General features: G+C 36.5%; 2 protein-coding genes across 2 annotated transcripts; one reads left to right on the forward strand and one right to left on the reverse strand.

Moving 5' to 3' along the window:
- Positions 1-1738: 1738 nt before the first annotated feature.
- Positions 1739-5896, reverse strand: spaw (southpaw; the record flags this gene model as incomplete). Its single annotated transcript, XM_079606931.1, has 3 exons — positions 1739-2030; positions 2280-3097; positions 5632-5896. 3 exons carry the CDS (start codon positions 5894-5896, stop codon positions 1878-1880), a joined length of 1236 nt encoding a protein of 411 aa, XP_079463057.1. The 3' UTR covers positions 1739-1877.
- On the forward strand, positions 5464-15563 carry sftpbb (surfactant protein Bb). The gene is made up of 12 exons (XM_079606932.1): positions 5464-6185; positions 6791-6920; positions 7152-7329; positions 7536-7594; positions 9327-9401; positions 9881-9997; positions 10128-10262; positions 11574-11654; positions 11750-11933; positions 13773-13894; positions 14005-14082; positions 15171-15563. The coding sequence occupies exons 3-12, from the start codon at positions 7278-7280 to the stop codon at positions 15198-15200; spliced, it is 933 nt and encodes a 310-aa protein (XP_079463058.1). The 5' UTR covers positions 5464-6185; positions 6791-6920; positions 7152-7277; the 3' UTR covers positions 15201-15563.
- The last annotated feature ends 248 nt before the right edge of the window (positions 15564-15811 follow it).

Consider the following 15811-nt stretch of genomic DNA (forward strand, 5'->3'; position numbering starts at 1 on the left):
TTGCAAATGGGAATTTATGACCTGCTATTTGGGAATATGGGAATACTTTAATGTCATGGATGTATAGCATCTTAGCAAACAAGACTTCAGGGGGTTGCCTGTGGGGATATAGAAGCCTTGTGCTTCGGTCATTTTATTTATGTATTTATTTTTATTGCTACTATAGGTCTTTGAATCAGACAAGGTTTTAAATGTCTATATAAATATATAGAAATATTCAACCCTGTACACCAGCTGAAGATACATTTACAGAATTAATAAAGAAATAAAAACTGGCGTTGTGTGATCATCCTTTTTTTTTTTTTTTTTTTTTTACTTAAAGTCTTCTTGTACAATAGGTATTGCTTTAAATGAAGAAAACTAGACTATTAACCTTGGCTAAAAGCTTAATGAGATTTTTCTGACCACTAAGGTGCAACACTAGCAACATTTTGGCAAAAAAAAATTTTTTTCCATTTTTTATATATTTTTTTTTTATAATTTCTAGGTATCTGTAGTTATTGTATGTTTAATATGTGAATTGAAATCAGATTGTTTTTGTTTTACTTTAAATCGTTATTGTGCCCTTGATTTCTTGCACATTAAAACCTATTGATTTGAGGATAAAAAACAATGAAACCTCACAACGCATATTAAAATAGTATAATGTAATCCCAAATGCTTGACTTCCCTTGGTTGTGATTAAATATATATATAAAATCCTGAAGCCCTTTTAAGTGAAGCCATTTGACAGTAATAAGCATGTTAACAGAATGGCAGCTTTATTGTTCAGCAAGTTTTCAGACCACCCAACTCTCATGATGACCTCTACACACAGTGTGATGATCCAGACACCTCTACACACACCACCCGTGCTTCAAATACTGTTGCTTCTCAACACCTAGTGCACTTATTCCCCCAGCCCCCGTCCGGCCCTAGCGGGTGAGCTTCCATTAGACAAACGGACCCAGACAATGTGTGTATCATTTCTATAAAACTTTATCAAGCCTGCTGATAAGATGGTAAAAAAACACAAACACATTTCACATCACATTTTTCTGAAACGTAATACACCCATATGTACATGAAGTAAAAATATACACTCGTTTAAAAAAAAAATCTAAATATTTACAAGTTTCTTTTAAATATTAAATATTTCCGTAATTTTGACAGCATTTCAGCGGTTCTCGTTTGAAATTCTCCAAAAAAACATGTGCTTTAGTTCAAGAACAGAATTATGGAATGTTTTTGTTCACTCTAAGGAAAAAGTTTCATTGGGGTTCATATTTCTCAAAATTAGAATATCGTGCAAAAGTTCATTTATTTCAGTAATTCAACTTAAAAGGTGAAACTAATATATTATATAGACTCATTACATGCAAAGTGAGATATTTCAAGCCTTTATTTGTTATAATTTTGATGATTATGGCTTACAGCTTATGAACACCTTTTCACAATATTCAAATTTTGAATTTGGGGTTTTCATAAGCTGTAAGCCATAATCATCAAAATTATAACAAATAAAGGTTTGAAATATCTCACTTTGCATGCGATGAGTCTATATAATATATTAGTTTAATCTTTTAAGTTGAATTACTGAAATACATTTCTTTTTTCATCTTTTGCATGATATTCAAATTTTTCGAGAAATGTCGACCTTTTGCATTCTTTCATGTTTAACAGGTTATTTAATTTTTTTAGTTATAAAGTATGTTTACGAGCTATTTTTTTTAAATGTATTAAAATAAAATGAATTAATTGAAAATACATCCATGTAATGATCCAATGATGTGAACCCCTTATAGATCCTATGGAAGCTTTTTTGTAAGAGTGTATATATTATGAGTATTTTACATGTGAAGCGTTAACCGCTGAAAGTGCAGGACCAGCTCCAGTCGTCACTGACAGCCGCACTCCTCCACGATCATGTCCTCGTGATGCCGCATGACCACACCGTCTCCCTCGTAGTACAGCATGGAGAGCGAGCTGAGGCGCGCGGGCACACAGGACGGGCAGCTCACGCGCTCCGGGTGGAAAAGCTTCAGCAAGCTCTGGAGAGAGAGAGAGAGAGAGAGCAAAAGTACATAAAAAATCATCCTGTAAGCATGCTTTTATTAAAATCAGCATAAAATTACAGGCATTACAACAAATATGATGAATAAGTTAGTGATTTTACTAATTACTTTTTTTTTTTTGCATTTCAGAAAACTTAGGCTACTTTTGCTAAATGTATTTCTTTTTTTCTGAATCTGATTTTGTGTTTAAATGACACTGACATTGACCACTGGTCAGTCTCTCACCTGCATATAAGCGTGGTTTGTTGGGTTGAAAGACTCATCCAGTGGACTTGGACATTGGCCTTCGCATCGGTACGCGTTATAACGCTTCGGGTGCACGATCCACTCATCCCATCCAATCTGATCAAAGTCCACCCACATGTCCACTCTCCGGCAGAGATCTCGAGGTTGCTCTGTCCCCGTGGCGTTCCTGTCGTCCGCATGAATGCGCATCCTCTCGAGCCGGTTCCTCTTGTGCCGACGGCCTTGAGCTGCGTCTGGAGCCCGGCTCAGGACGACATGTTTGGAGTGAGCAACTGTGTTCATCAAGCTGGAGGCCCGTCGGCCACTGTGGGAGAACTGGTTTTTGTAGAAAACTACAATCATAACTCGTTCTGCTGTGGGATGCTGGATTCTTCGTCGCCAACTCTTTGTAACCGGTTCAATTAAGCCGTCCCCGCTTCCAGTGTCCTCACTCTTTGTAGCCGGCTCTGTTAAGTCTCCGCCGCTTCCATCCTCTGGCGTCGGGATGTTCTCGGGAGTCCCGGCTCCCTGACCCAGCCAGTGTTCGAGCAGATCTGTGACGTTGAACACCCTCCAGGCGGATGCTGGAGAGCCGGGCACCGACTTGATGCTGCCCAGAAAAAGTCTCTTAATGCGACAGAACACTGAGTCGGACTCACAGTCCCGTTTGCGCGAGTGGAAGATGTCCACCGTGACGCGTCTGGATGCAGAAAACGCTGGGAGACGGATGCGGAGCTCCGAAAGTTGAATGTCGTCACTCGCTGAGAGGGAAGACATGTCAAAAGTGACGCTCCATCGCTCACCAGATTGGTGACAGTCTGGAAAATAAAGAAAATGTTTGTGTCACCTCTTGCAATTTGCAATGAATAGAAAATAAACTAATGCAAACACACAGTTAATACACAATACAGAAAGTTACAAACAGATTGAAACAGACGATTAATAAGCTATAGTATGTCAATTTTAAGTCAAGAATACAATATTAATATTAAATGATAAAGAATTAGGCGTCTCGGTTACACTATTTTGATGGTCCACTTTAGAAATAACTGCTACCTTTGCAGCTACATGTCAACTAGTCTCATTCGAGTACAGGCTAGACTGTTAGGTTAGGGTTAGTTGTTAGGGTTCAGGTTATAAGTTGACGTAGTTACTATAATGTCTGTTGAGGAGCATCAAAATAAAGAGTTAGCAGATATTAAGCAGAAAGTCTACTACTCTAATGACAGTTAGTTGACATGTAGTTGTTAATAGAATGTCTAAAGTGGACCATCGAAATAAAGTGTTACCAAATTATCTTCCCTTTTCCCAATAACAAATTGAAGATCCATAATATTTGTGGTTGTGTTGTATGGCCATTATATGGTTAAGAGTTTCTCCTTAAATTGTTTCATTTTGGTGTTCATAACAAGCATTAAGGATTCTTGCAGCGACTCAGTTTCTAATAAGTTGTAACACTGAAATAGATTTTTTCTTATTTTTTTATTCAATGCCACAAGAACAAGAGGTATCACATATTCACAATATTACATTAACTGAAAAAATAGATTTTTTTTTTTTACATAAAATCCAGTGTTTTCAAAGCATTACATGTTTTCATTGCTTTTTTGTTTTTAGTTTGTTCCAAAAGATGTACATATAATGTAAAGTCATTTATAAAATGTGGAAAATTTGGTTTAACACTGAAATAGATCGGAACGCGACGCAACTACAAGAACGCGCGTCATTCGTGAACGCGCCCTAAAGTCAGGGTGAGGTAAAATGTAAAAAAAAAAAAAAAAAATATTATTATATTATGTAGGCTATAAATGATAAATTATAAGCAAACGAAGCCTAAATGTAGAATGTCTAAATAACCACGCACATTAGCCTATATTTCTCAACAACGTAATTCATAATTCTTACTTTTACGCTTCGCATTATTTTCCGTGATTATATAAAAAAATATCATTTAAATTGTGTATAATGAAGTGGGTGTATTGTTTTCAACAGGTTTCGTGATTCCCTCAGGTCCTGTCAGAGCCAAATGTCACCGCTGTCAGGATGGAGGCGCGCTTGACAGGAGATGTGTATTGAACCTCGCGCTAACAGACGTCTGAAGAGCTAATACACACACCCGTGTACATAAAACAGCCAGCTCTTTAAAGTCGAATAAGCATTGTGACACTACTGAGTTGTAAAAGCTGAGGGCCAGATAGCAGATAATGAGTCCACAAGTTCCCCAGATGCGGGACTTCAGGCTACTCTTCTTTGAAACGCATTGAATATACATCCATCGAGACTTTATCATCGTGTTGTTAACACGAAAAAGATATCATGCTAAGTAGTCAAATTGTTACCAAATTGCAAAAAAATTATAATAAAAATAAAGCATTTAATTAAAAAAGCATTTTTTTAAAAAAGCATTTATGTAGCTTCAAGCCTACTTTTTATTAATAGTACAATAACTGGGTATTTAATTCGTTATTAATCCAGAATCTACCCCTCAACTTAACCTTAACTCATTTAGTGACCTTTTATTATACCCAGCACTTTTATTATACACATTTATTATTATTATACACAGCATATATACACTTACAAATGTACTATAAAATAAAGTGCCATCTACTTTGATATAAACTGGTCCTGATGGTGAATGATTATTGCATGGCACTTAAAAAAAAGTGTTACCACTTTACCAAAATGGTACCACAATCCATGTGGCATGCATGTGTAATGTTGGACCATGGTACTCTTGGAAATTGTTACACATGTTACATGTAGTTACTGTAGTAATAACTATAAATTATGCATAATGCATGCATGCAACTAACCTTAAACCAAACCCCAATCCGGTTACACTTTATTTTAAGGTGTCATTGTTACAGTGTAATTATATATTTAAGTACTGAGTAATATTAACATGTACTTACTATTGGGTTAGGGTAGGATTAGGATTTGGTTGAGGGGTTAGTTGCATGTAAATTTGCATAATTTACTGTTGTTACTATGGTAAGCATGTAACAGGGACACTGTATAATAAAGTGTTACCAAATAAAGTGTAACCCTTTATTTTACAGTCCTGTTCCCCATGTGCATATTGTTATAGAAGGCTAATTAAAATAACTATACTAACACTGAACCTACCCTAAACCTTAACCAGTGTATTACCTTATATTACCAGTACACTGTAAGTGCACGTACTGTAAAAAGAAGAAGAAGAAGAAGAAGAAGAAGAAGAAGAAGAAGAAGAAGAAGAAGAAGAAGAAGAAGAAGAAGAAGAAGAAGAAGAAGAAGAAAGAGTGCACCTGATTTGATTTAATTTGACATCCAAATAAGTAAAGAAAGTAAAAGCAAGTGCATGTTTTACCTTGAGCAATCAGGCTGAGGATGAAGTCCGCCTGGAGAGAGGTGTTGTGGACACTGGCTGGAGAAGTGCTCATGTTCCCGCTGAAGTCTCTGTATAACTGCATCATGTACAGCGGGTACCTCGGGGACATCTGGAGACTGAAGTCCGAGTATGAACCTGCGAACGCTTTGTGATGTCCTCTCGCGAGCGCGCCTTGACTATCGATCTGAACGCAGTCAACGTGTCCCAGAGAAACCACCAAAGTGGCGAACAGTAAGATCGGCATTGCGAATCAATGAAGTTTTCAACCGCGACTCTTTCTCTGCGCGCCTGTGGTCCGAGTGATCGGGGTGTCCAGGCTTCGGACAGCGCTTTTAAAGCGCACAGCTGGCCCCTGATGACCCCTGTCATCCTGTAGTGTCCAGGAATCCCTGTGATCCATGAGGCACATCAGAGGAGAGCAGAGCTGTCAAGTTCACTGCTTCTGGAAACTGTGCAGGCTCTAAATGCGCGAGGCGTGAGAGTCTCGCGCTCGAACGTGCACGCGACATCCTTTGATTCCGGGCCACCCAAAGGTAAAGCACCCTGTTTATTCCACATTTGTTTTAATATGAATGCAGCACGCAACATTAAATTACGAATGCTTATTTTAAGGCAATTGCAATATGATTTTACAGTAAATTTGGTATTTATTTATTTATAGGCGGCTACACATGCGATGGTTAGTCAGGTATTTGTTCCTGGGACCCAGGAATAGACTTTTGTCTATATTTTGTATTATAGCCTATTTTAGTGAATTTCTCTGACATCAAACGTCACAGTCTCTGGATGTCCTGTAAAGAGCACATTTAGGGCATTTCAGAGATACCAAATCTTTAAAGGTTTTACAATGACAACTTCTGACTGACATTCATTTAGTGCACATTTCTTATGGAAATATATTTTGATATTATCATTTCAATTTGACTAATTTTACAATTGTTTGTCATAAATCAGCATCTCAGGAAAATGTTATGGGTTTTTTCTAATCAAAATATGACTTTCTGTTACAAAACAGTGCATTCGTGTCATAGAGACACCAGGACTTCAATCATGTTTATCAGGCATTATGAATGTCAATATTCCTATGAAATATTAAATCATATTATGAAAATGTTGTCAATTATTTCTTCCTTTACAGTTCTTTTTTCATTGAACAAGGATCATGGCATGAAAAAATACAAAAAATTCAGTGTCTGAGGAGGATATGAAAATAATAGGGTGTTTTAGATTTGATTTATCCATCAGCCCATGTGTGTAGCCTATGTTTGGTAAGTGTTTGAAAGGATATATAGGGCTTATAAATATGACATAAATAATCTTTTTTACAACATATAGCCTAAAACATTCACAAAAAAAACATTAAGGGTCATTTGAAGCTTTGGAAAAATGTCTTCAAATGGCTTTAAATTCAATTTAATTTCATGACACATATTAATGCATGTTACATTAAAAGCCTCTCACAGTCGCACACTTCATTGCTGTTCATGTGCTACTTTTAGCGAATCAGACTGTCACGATCTGGTGGTTAAACTACTTCCTCATCAAAATGCAATAAAACGTTTGGGTTAACCAGTTGAACACAGACAGACTCAGGTTTATGAAACACTTCTCGATCCTGAGACATCATGCAGTTCGCCTTCCTCACTTTCTTTCTCTTCACTTCTACCCTGTCTTCAGGTGAGAGACTTTATATTAACTAAAGATTGATATGTTGTTTTTTTCTTGAAAATAACCTTTAGTATGGTAATTTTACTATGTTAAAAGTTACAACAAGATAGTTGAATTAAAATGAGCTCTTTTATTTTTCAAAGCTTGCAGTCGATTTCCTGGTAGTCAGTTCCACATCAGCTAGAAATATTTGACATGCTCTGGTTTCTCTATAGGACGGGCAAGAAATGTAGACCTTCGGTCCACAGAACCACAAACATCCAGCCTTTCCACGGTGAGTCGTGACTCGCGAGTGACCAATGCTGCAAAATGACTTGCATTTACAGTCGCAGCAATGCAGATGAATAATAAATGTTCTATGTGGATCAATTTTACACTGTTCATAAACTGAGTATGCTACTATCCCATTACATAGCCCACCTTTTAATTTATTTCATAAACTACTGACATGCCTGCATACACCTTGTCTACCATCGGTTATATAATTTTTCAGAAGGGAAACACAGATGCTTTTAAAGGGATAGTTCCCCCAAAAAATACAAATTCTGTCATCATTTACTCACAATTTGATCCAAACCTGTATGAACACAAAAGAAGGAGTTTTGGAGAATAATGGGTAACCAAGCAGTCGATGGGCCCAATTGACTTGCATATATGGGGGGGGGGGGGGGGGGGGGGGGTAATGCTATGGAAGTCAATGGGGTCTAACACTTGAGTAAATTCATCTTTGTGTGAACTATCCCTTTAACAATGCAAGAACTCATTGAATTCTCAGTATTGCCGCACAAGTCACTATCGCAGGCATTAGCGTGAACTTCTGAAGACCAGTTTTTCTCTCGGGTCAAACACTGCTAGCGGAGATGCAGTAATGAAGAGATTACTCGCTTTGGTAACACTTTACAATAAGGTTCATTTATTAAACATTAGTTAATGTATTAACTAACATGAACTAACAATGAGCAATACATTTGTTACAGTATTTATTCATCTTTGTTAATGTTAGTTAATAGAAATACAGCTGTTCATTGTTTGTTCATGTTAGTTCACAGTGCATTAACTCATGTTAACAAGATTTTAATAAAGTATTAGTAAATGTTTTAATTAACATTAACAAATATTAATAAATGCTTTATAAGTGCAGTTCATTATTAGTTAATGTCAACTAATGCAGTTAACTAATGTTAACTAATTAACCTTATTGTAAAGTGTTACCCTCGCTTTATATTTCTTCCATTTGGCTGGAAATGAAACTTGTGGACAGGAACTAGACTAGGGCGTATACATAATTAATCAACTGAATTGACATACTATTTTTTCTAGATTTATCAAAGGTCTCATTTAATTCTCCAACTGTATGTTTAAATATGTTTGGTTTTTGTCCATATATCACCAACAAGTTGCTTTTCTTTTTGCTATTGCAATGAAGGTCTTGCACTGTCTCAAGCCGTGTTAGGGAAAGTTACTTTTAAAAGTAATTTGTCACAATATTGCGTTACTTAGTTACTTTTATTGAAAGTAATATCACAATATTGCGTTACTTAGTTACTTTTTATTGAAAGTAATGTTACTTTAAATATTGTTACTTTTCCTCACCAGGGCTGGGCTTGCTTGTTTGTTTGTTTGTTTGTTTGTTTGTTTCAATAAAGGTTCTATTTTGTCACTGTATAATCTGTATAAGGTTACAGGAAATTGCTACCCTTCAAATAATGAAAGATCATATCAATATATAAAATCTGACTGTGATCCTTAAAACAAGATTTGAGAATATGGAAATTTGTACACTTCCTTCTTTCTATTAAAGATAGTTTCGTTTTCTGACCCGTACAACCCTAGAAAAGAGGTTGTGAGAGTTTGTGGTTTTGTGTTAGAAACTGTAACACATGTGCACCGTTCTTTCTTGCAGAGTAATAAACAAAGCACTGAAATACAGCAAACTGAACTGTGTTTAAAGGTTTTATGCAGATTACATCAAATGCTCACAGAATATAACTGTCCTCATCCTTTAGATGAACAACATGTGCAGAGATTGCAACAAGATCGTACAGTTGTTGACGGAAATGCTCTCCAATCCAGACACTCAGGTGATTGTGTGTGTGTGTGTGTGTGTGTGTGTGTGTGTGTGTGTGTGTGTGTGTGTGTGTGTGTGTGTGTGTGCGTGTGTGTGTGTGTGTGTGTGTGTGTGATGTTTAAAATACTGAAACATTTTTAATGGAACACTTTCGGTAAATCAATGTTTAAACCTGTAATCGTTTTAATGCTTATTTTCTTCATGCCAGACCTGGTAACTGCCTTCTGTTCAACACAATCTCATGGCAATAATTCACACCAATATAATATGATCTCCTTCATGTTTTCATATAATCTGCTTACGCCCCAGTGGTCATACTTGCAGAGAAGTGAAATTTCCAGCAGTATTATTTTCAGTCTTTCTCATGCCAGCTGAGGGATGTAGTTTCTGTTTCTTTTGAATAGAAACTTCAACTATGTTTTTTTCAAACTCATTGTTATGAATGATTTGGAGTTGTTTATATATTGATCTTAAATTGTTCCCTCTTCACAGCATCTTATTGAAAATGCTTTGGACAAGTTTTGTTCTGAACACCGCGTCCTCCCGTTGTGTATGGATGGAGCGAGGACATATGTGCATTTGGTCATCAAATATTTCAGTGCATTTGCAGTGAGTACTTCTCAGTCATCACAATTTGACTTTATCTGACTTAATACTGACGAAATACTTAAAATATATCAACATGAGAAATATCTTCTGTCCATGAATAATACCCAGATGTTTTTAACCCTTGTCGCAGAATCAAAATGGTGACATGTGCTCAATGTTGGGACTGTGTGGCGTCCCGTCTGAGAGACCGTCATCAGAGCTCGTGGTTGGCCTGAATGAACATGGTTTACTCGATGCAAAACCCTCAAGAGGAACTAGTCAAGAGGTGCGTGTTAGACAGCTCAAAGTTTACACAGTTTTAGACTTGAAATACTCATCACTCAGACCTTTGCTTTCCAATGAAGACTGTAATAAAGACAATGGCTTTAGTCTGGATTGATTTGAGCAGGAAAACAAATTCTCCAACGGGTTTTTTTATTTATTTTATCCATCATCAAATGGGAGTTTTTAATCCTTGCGCACTTGGGGACTAAAGATAAAAGTACAGGTGAAACTCGAAAAATTAGAATATGGTGCAAAAGTTCATTTATTTCAGTAATTCAACTTAAAAGGTGAAACTAATATATTATATAGACTCATTACATGCAAAGTGAGATATTTCAAGCCTTTATTTGTTATAATTTTGATGATTATGGCTTACAGCTTATGAAACCCCCAAATTCAAAATTAGAATATTGTGAAAAGGTTTTCATACGCTGTAAACCATAATAATTAAAATCATAACAAATATTCAGATATTTATACAGAAAAATATTCTGAGGGCCATAAGTTTTGTGAAAAGTAAGTGCTTAGGATATACAGTAATACTATTCTAAATGTGTTTTTCCAAGACAATAAAGATGTATTTTAGTTACTGCATTAAAAACATGCTCACACAAAAACCAGGCCAGCCTCCACCAGGTGAGGAAAAGTCATGGAAAAAGCATAAAAATCCATTACCTTCCACAAAAATTAACTGTTACTTTTTATGGAGTAACACTATATTGTTACACATTACTTTTAAAAGTAACTTTCCCAACATTGATATTTACAATATAGCAAATCTTTTAATCATTTATATCATCACAAACTGTAAACTATCCTATCGTGTTGTCCTCAATGTGGACTTAGGGCATTAAGGTATTATAAACTTTAATATTATGAATTTCGCAAAGCTGCTTTGTGTAGCCTCACTGTAAAAAAATATTGTTGGTTTAACTTAAAAAAGTAAGTTACCTGGTTGCCTTAAAAATGTGAGTTAATTGAAATTAAACAATTGAGGGAGATTGGTTTTATCAATAGAAACTCAAACTATTATGTTATCTGAACATTAATTATCTAAGTTGATTTGACAAAAGGTAAAAAGTTGTGTTTACAAATAATGACATTTATTTTGTACAGTGCTGTTGTGAAAAGTGCTATGCACTATTTTGGTTTTATTGGGAAACAAAATCAGTTGTACATTCAAGTATCTTTAAATTTGAAAAGAAAAGGTTTGAGGTTATGCTACTAGTCTACTCATAAAAACACATTAAATAAAGCTCTTTTATGGATAACTCAACATATGATTGCCATGACTCACATGTTTGTTTCTTAGGTTCGTGTCAATCCCGTCTGTACCTTCTGTCTGTTCTTCATAAAGACACTTGAGAGCATGTTGCCAACAGAGAGAACTGCAGTAAGATTTTTTTTTTTTTTTACTTAATAATGTTCATATTTTAATTAGCACCTGAATATTAAACGCTCGCTTCCATTTGTTCTGTCTTGTTTTAGGACGTTATAGAGAAACTTCTGGAGAAAATCTGTGATCATATGCCTGAGCATTACAAGGAGAAGTGTGACGCCTTCATAGAAACGTATGGAAAGCAGCTGATTACTCTCCTGTTGTCCTCTCTCTCTCCACACGCCATCTGTGCAGCGCTGGGTCTGTGTCTCTTCCCGGACACACCACTGACATGTGAGTCGACTGGTGTGAACGCCGTCCGTGCAAACTCACGGGAATTTGTGACAACTGTTTTACGTTTTGGAGAATTGACCGTTCGCAAAGACCCGCCCCCCTTAGTTACTGTCGCATTGTCCGTCAAGCTACGCCACTCTCACACACACCATGTTCTCACGCAGTGAAAAATACATCGCGGAGCAGAGAGGACACTGACAACACACTGACAGACAGGACAGACCAGCTTACTTTTTGGTTACTATTGATATTAAACATATTCAACAAAGTCTCACCTTTCACATTTGGTCATTTTTTAAAAGAAAATTAAACAATAAATACCGTTTTGTGGCTCTTTAATGTGTCTGACAGATCGCTGTAGAGCATCAGTTAAAGCTGCTCGTGAACCGATCATCTCTTCCTTCTAGTTCATTTATAGCATCAAATAAACATGAATGAACATCAGAAGGAATGTTGTTTTATCCGCGGAAAGGCGTCAGTACACTCCGCTTCTCAAGTTCAAATCCTCCCATGTTAATCTACTAACTCTCCTGACTGCTTTGTCGGACAAAATGGCGGATGGCGAAGTATGATTGGTCAGATCACCTGTCAATCAAGCTCCCTGCGAAGAGTCAATTGGTGGCTTGTGAGATTGGGTTGATCAATGATCCCAGTCTTTTCACATAGAATAGTTTCACTGGAAGTCAGTAAGAAACTGAAAGTTTAAAAAATACAACCCAATCCTAATTTTATATTTCCTTTTTAAATTTTTGTTTACTACCTAGTGGACCTTTGTTTTTGAGCGTGCGCTCTTTCGCATGAATTTCTGATTCCATTCCTACGTTTTCGTAACAATCTGTCTATGAACCAAATACAAATCACACAAATTAATAGGAATTGTGACAGAATTCGTAAAATAATCTCATGAGATTGGGTTCATCAGTCTTATCACATTGAATAGTAGCTTTCAAACTGTGGCAATGTGTTGACAAATATTTTAGGAATCTGTCAAAAACTTAAAACTAACCTTTTGATTGTCATTTATTAGGCATAACAAACTGAAACAACTTAATAGTCTACAGGTGAAACTCAAAAAATTAGAATATGGTGCAAAAATTAATTTATTTCAGTAATTCAACTTAAAAGGTGAAACTAATATATTATATAGACTCATTACATGCAAAGTGAGATATTTCAAGCCTTTATTTGTAATAATTTTGATGATTATGGTTTACAGCTTATGAAAACTTTTCACAATATTCTAATTTTGAATTTGGGGTTTTCATAAGCTGTAAGCCATAATCATCAAAATTATTACAAATAAAGGCTTGAAATATCTCACTTTGCATGTAATGAGTCTATATAATATATTAGTTTCACCCTTTAAGTTGAATTACTGAAATAAATGAACTTTTGCACCATATAATTTTTTTTAGTTTAACCTGTATATAATTATATAGATATTTACGCACTAGTGGATCTTTGTTTTTGAGGCAAATCACTCGCAAATGCGCTGTTGTGGTGGATCATTAAATGAGATCCCATTCGTACGGTTTCATAACAATCTGAATATGAATCACATCATACAAATCAAAACCAACCCCTCATAAAATAGTTATTTCTCAAGAACGGGTTGATCACTCATCACATCGAATAGTAGCCTGACCTAAGTTTATTTATATATATATATATATATATATAAAATGTGACTAGGTGGTACTTAATGTTCAGATAATCTGATTCTGACATGAAAGTTTGAGCACCACTGCCTTTAGTTTCTCAGCCCAGAACTGAAGAATCATCTTCTGTTTGTAAATGACTGAGATCATGCCTTATATGAAAGATGCAAGTCCTCTCCAGTGTCCACAGACTGTGACTCCTGTAAGATACTGGCGGCCCTCTCCCGGTTTCATCTGGGTCACAACGCAACGGAGATCCAGCTCCAGAAGATTTGCCACCTTCACCCTGATGCTATTCCTCAAGTAATGATCACACACACAATACAAAATCTGTGTAAAATCTGACACAATTACCAGCAGTGATGTGCGATGACCACACGTGTGACTCTTTGCATTGTGTCTCCTGGTTCTAGTGTGAAGGGTTTGTGAAGCTTCATGGCCACAGGCTCCTGAAGAGTGATGGGAAACAAACATTCATCGGCGAGTGTCGGGTAAGAACTGCGCAGGTTTACCAATATTACTTAGGCTGCGTTTACACTTGGCATTCACATGCGCCCTGTATCCGGATGTTGTCCACACACACATTGAAAAGACAAGTGTAGACGCGCTTCTGATGGGAATGTGATGCGATCAGCGTGTCCAGGTTCGGAGGGAGTCGAGGACACGCATTGTGATCGGATCTCAGGGTAATGTAAACGCAATCCAGCCGCCGTGTCTGCACTCACAGGTGGACGTCACACACACACACACACACACACACTATTCCCCCTCCTCTCTTCGGAGCTGTGTGGTTTTGCGATACAGTCGAGTGTGAAATACACCATAAATGTGACCCCGGACCCCAAAACCAGTCACATGGGACAATTTTTTGAAATTGAGGTTTATACATCATCTGAAAAAAATACATGTTTTATATATTTACGGTAGGAAATGTACAAAATATCTTCATGGAACATGATCTTTACTTAATATCCTAATGATTTTTGGCATAAAAGAAAAATCTATAATTTTGACCCATACAATGTATAGTACACGGGTACAGATATACCCGTGCGCCTCCAGACTGGTTTTGTGATCCAGGGTCACGTATACTGAGATGTTTGCCTTCGCAGTTCGCACCCGAAAGTTGCAGAATCATTCATTTTCTGTAAACACCACAGATTTTTCTCAGCACAGCTGGCAATGTCTCGGACCCACACGCTTCTCTGAACCGTTTCCATTACGGCATCCATATTATTAGCACTTGCTCTTCATCTTCCTAATTTTCCGAGATTTGTAAAATGTCCCCAGACTGAAAACTGTTTTTAAAAGAAAACCCACTTCAGGTCGACTTTGCACCGGAGCGATCTTTTATTTTATTTTATTATTAATAGATCCAATCTATTATTTAGATACAGAAGCCACTTGATGTGGACAGGTGTAAACGCACCGTGTCCTGATTGGCTTATGATGGATCACGGTGATCACATGTAAATGCCAAGTGTAAACGCAGCCTTGGTTACTTTAGGGTTGTTGAACGGACTGGAGAAATTCTGAGATTAACTCTTTTTTTTTGTGTGTGTGTGTGTTTTGTCAACAGGAAGATTACCTTTGCAGAGGACACAAGTGAAAGTGATCAATCGAATAAAATTTCAATCAGAAAAGCAACATTTCTTTTGTACACTTGACCAAGCTTTTTGAATCCACTTCCTTTACAAACAAAATCAAGGGACATTTGAGACACACAGAAGTTTGAGACTGTTAAATCTGCTTCAAATTACCAAACAGTTTTTAATGTAACCTTTCTTAATTACTGCCTATCATTTATGTGTTGTGTCTGTAACTCCATAATCCAAACCATAACCATGTAATAAACTAGTGAACTTCACCTATAGGAGATCTTATAGCATGCATTGTGTGTAACATTATATGAAGCCTTTACATCCTCATTTGTGTTGAGAAGATGCAAGAAATAAACTCATTTGTATTTCAAGGCTTTGTAAGCAGTTAATTCAAGGAAAAGCGCTTAAAAAAGACAACTTTAGGCAATTTAAAATAATTAACTTTTAAGAGTGACAATTCAAAATAAGGCCTTTTACAATTATCTTCACGAACGTAGCTGAAAACATCTCAAATCTGCCAAGAAACAAACCTTTGGTTTTGTATTGTTGTTTGTGGCAATGCTGTATAAGAACACTATGTATCCTATTATTAATTTCACCAACAAAACCCCATAAGCAT

The sequence above is a fragment of the Phoxinus phoxinus genome (assembly GCF_949152265.1).
Source record: "Phoxinus phoxinus genome assembly, chromosome: 3".
NCBI classification, from domain to species: domain Eukaryota; kingdom Metazoa; phylum Chordata; class Actinopteri; order Cypriniformes; family Leuciscidae; genus Phoxinus; species Phoxinus phoxinus.

Excerpts from the sequence above, each read along its gene's own strand:
- sftpbb (XM_079606932.1), top strand. The coding sequence starts at position 7,278 with ATGCAGTTCGCCTTCCTCACTTTCTTTCTCTTCACTTCTACCCTGTCT. Across the intron at positions 11,934-13,772 it reads CCCGGACACACCACTGACAT|TGTCCACAGACTGTGACTCC; the intron begins GTGAGTCGACTG and ends AGTCCTCTCCAG. Across the intron at positions 13,895-14,004 it reads ACCCTGATGCTATTCCTCAA|TGTGAAGGGTTTGTGAAGCT; the intron begins GTAATGATCACA and ends TCCTGGTTCTAG.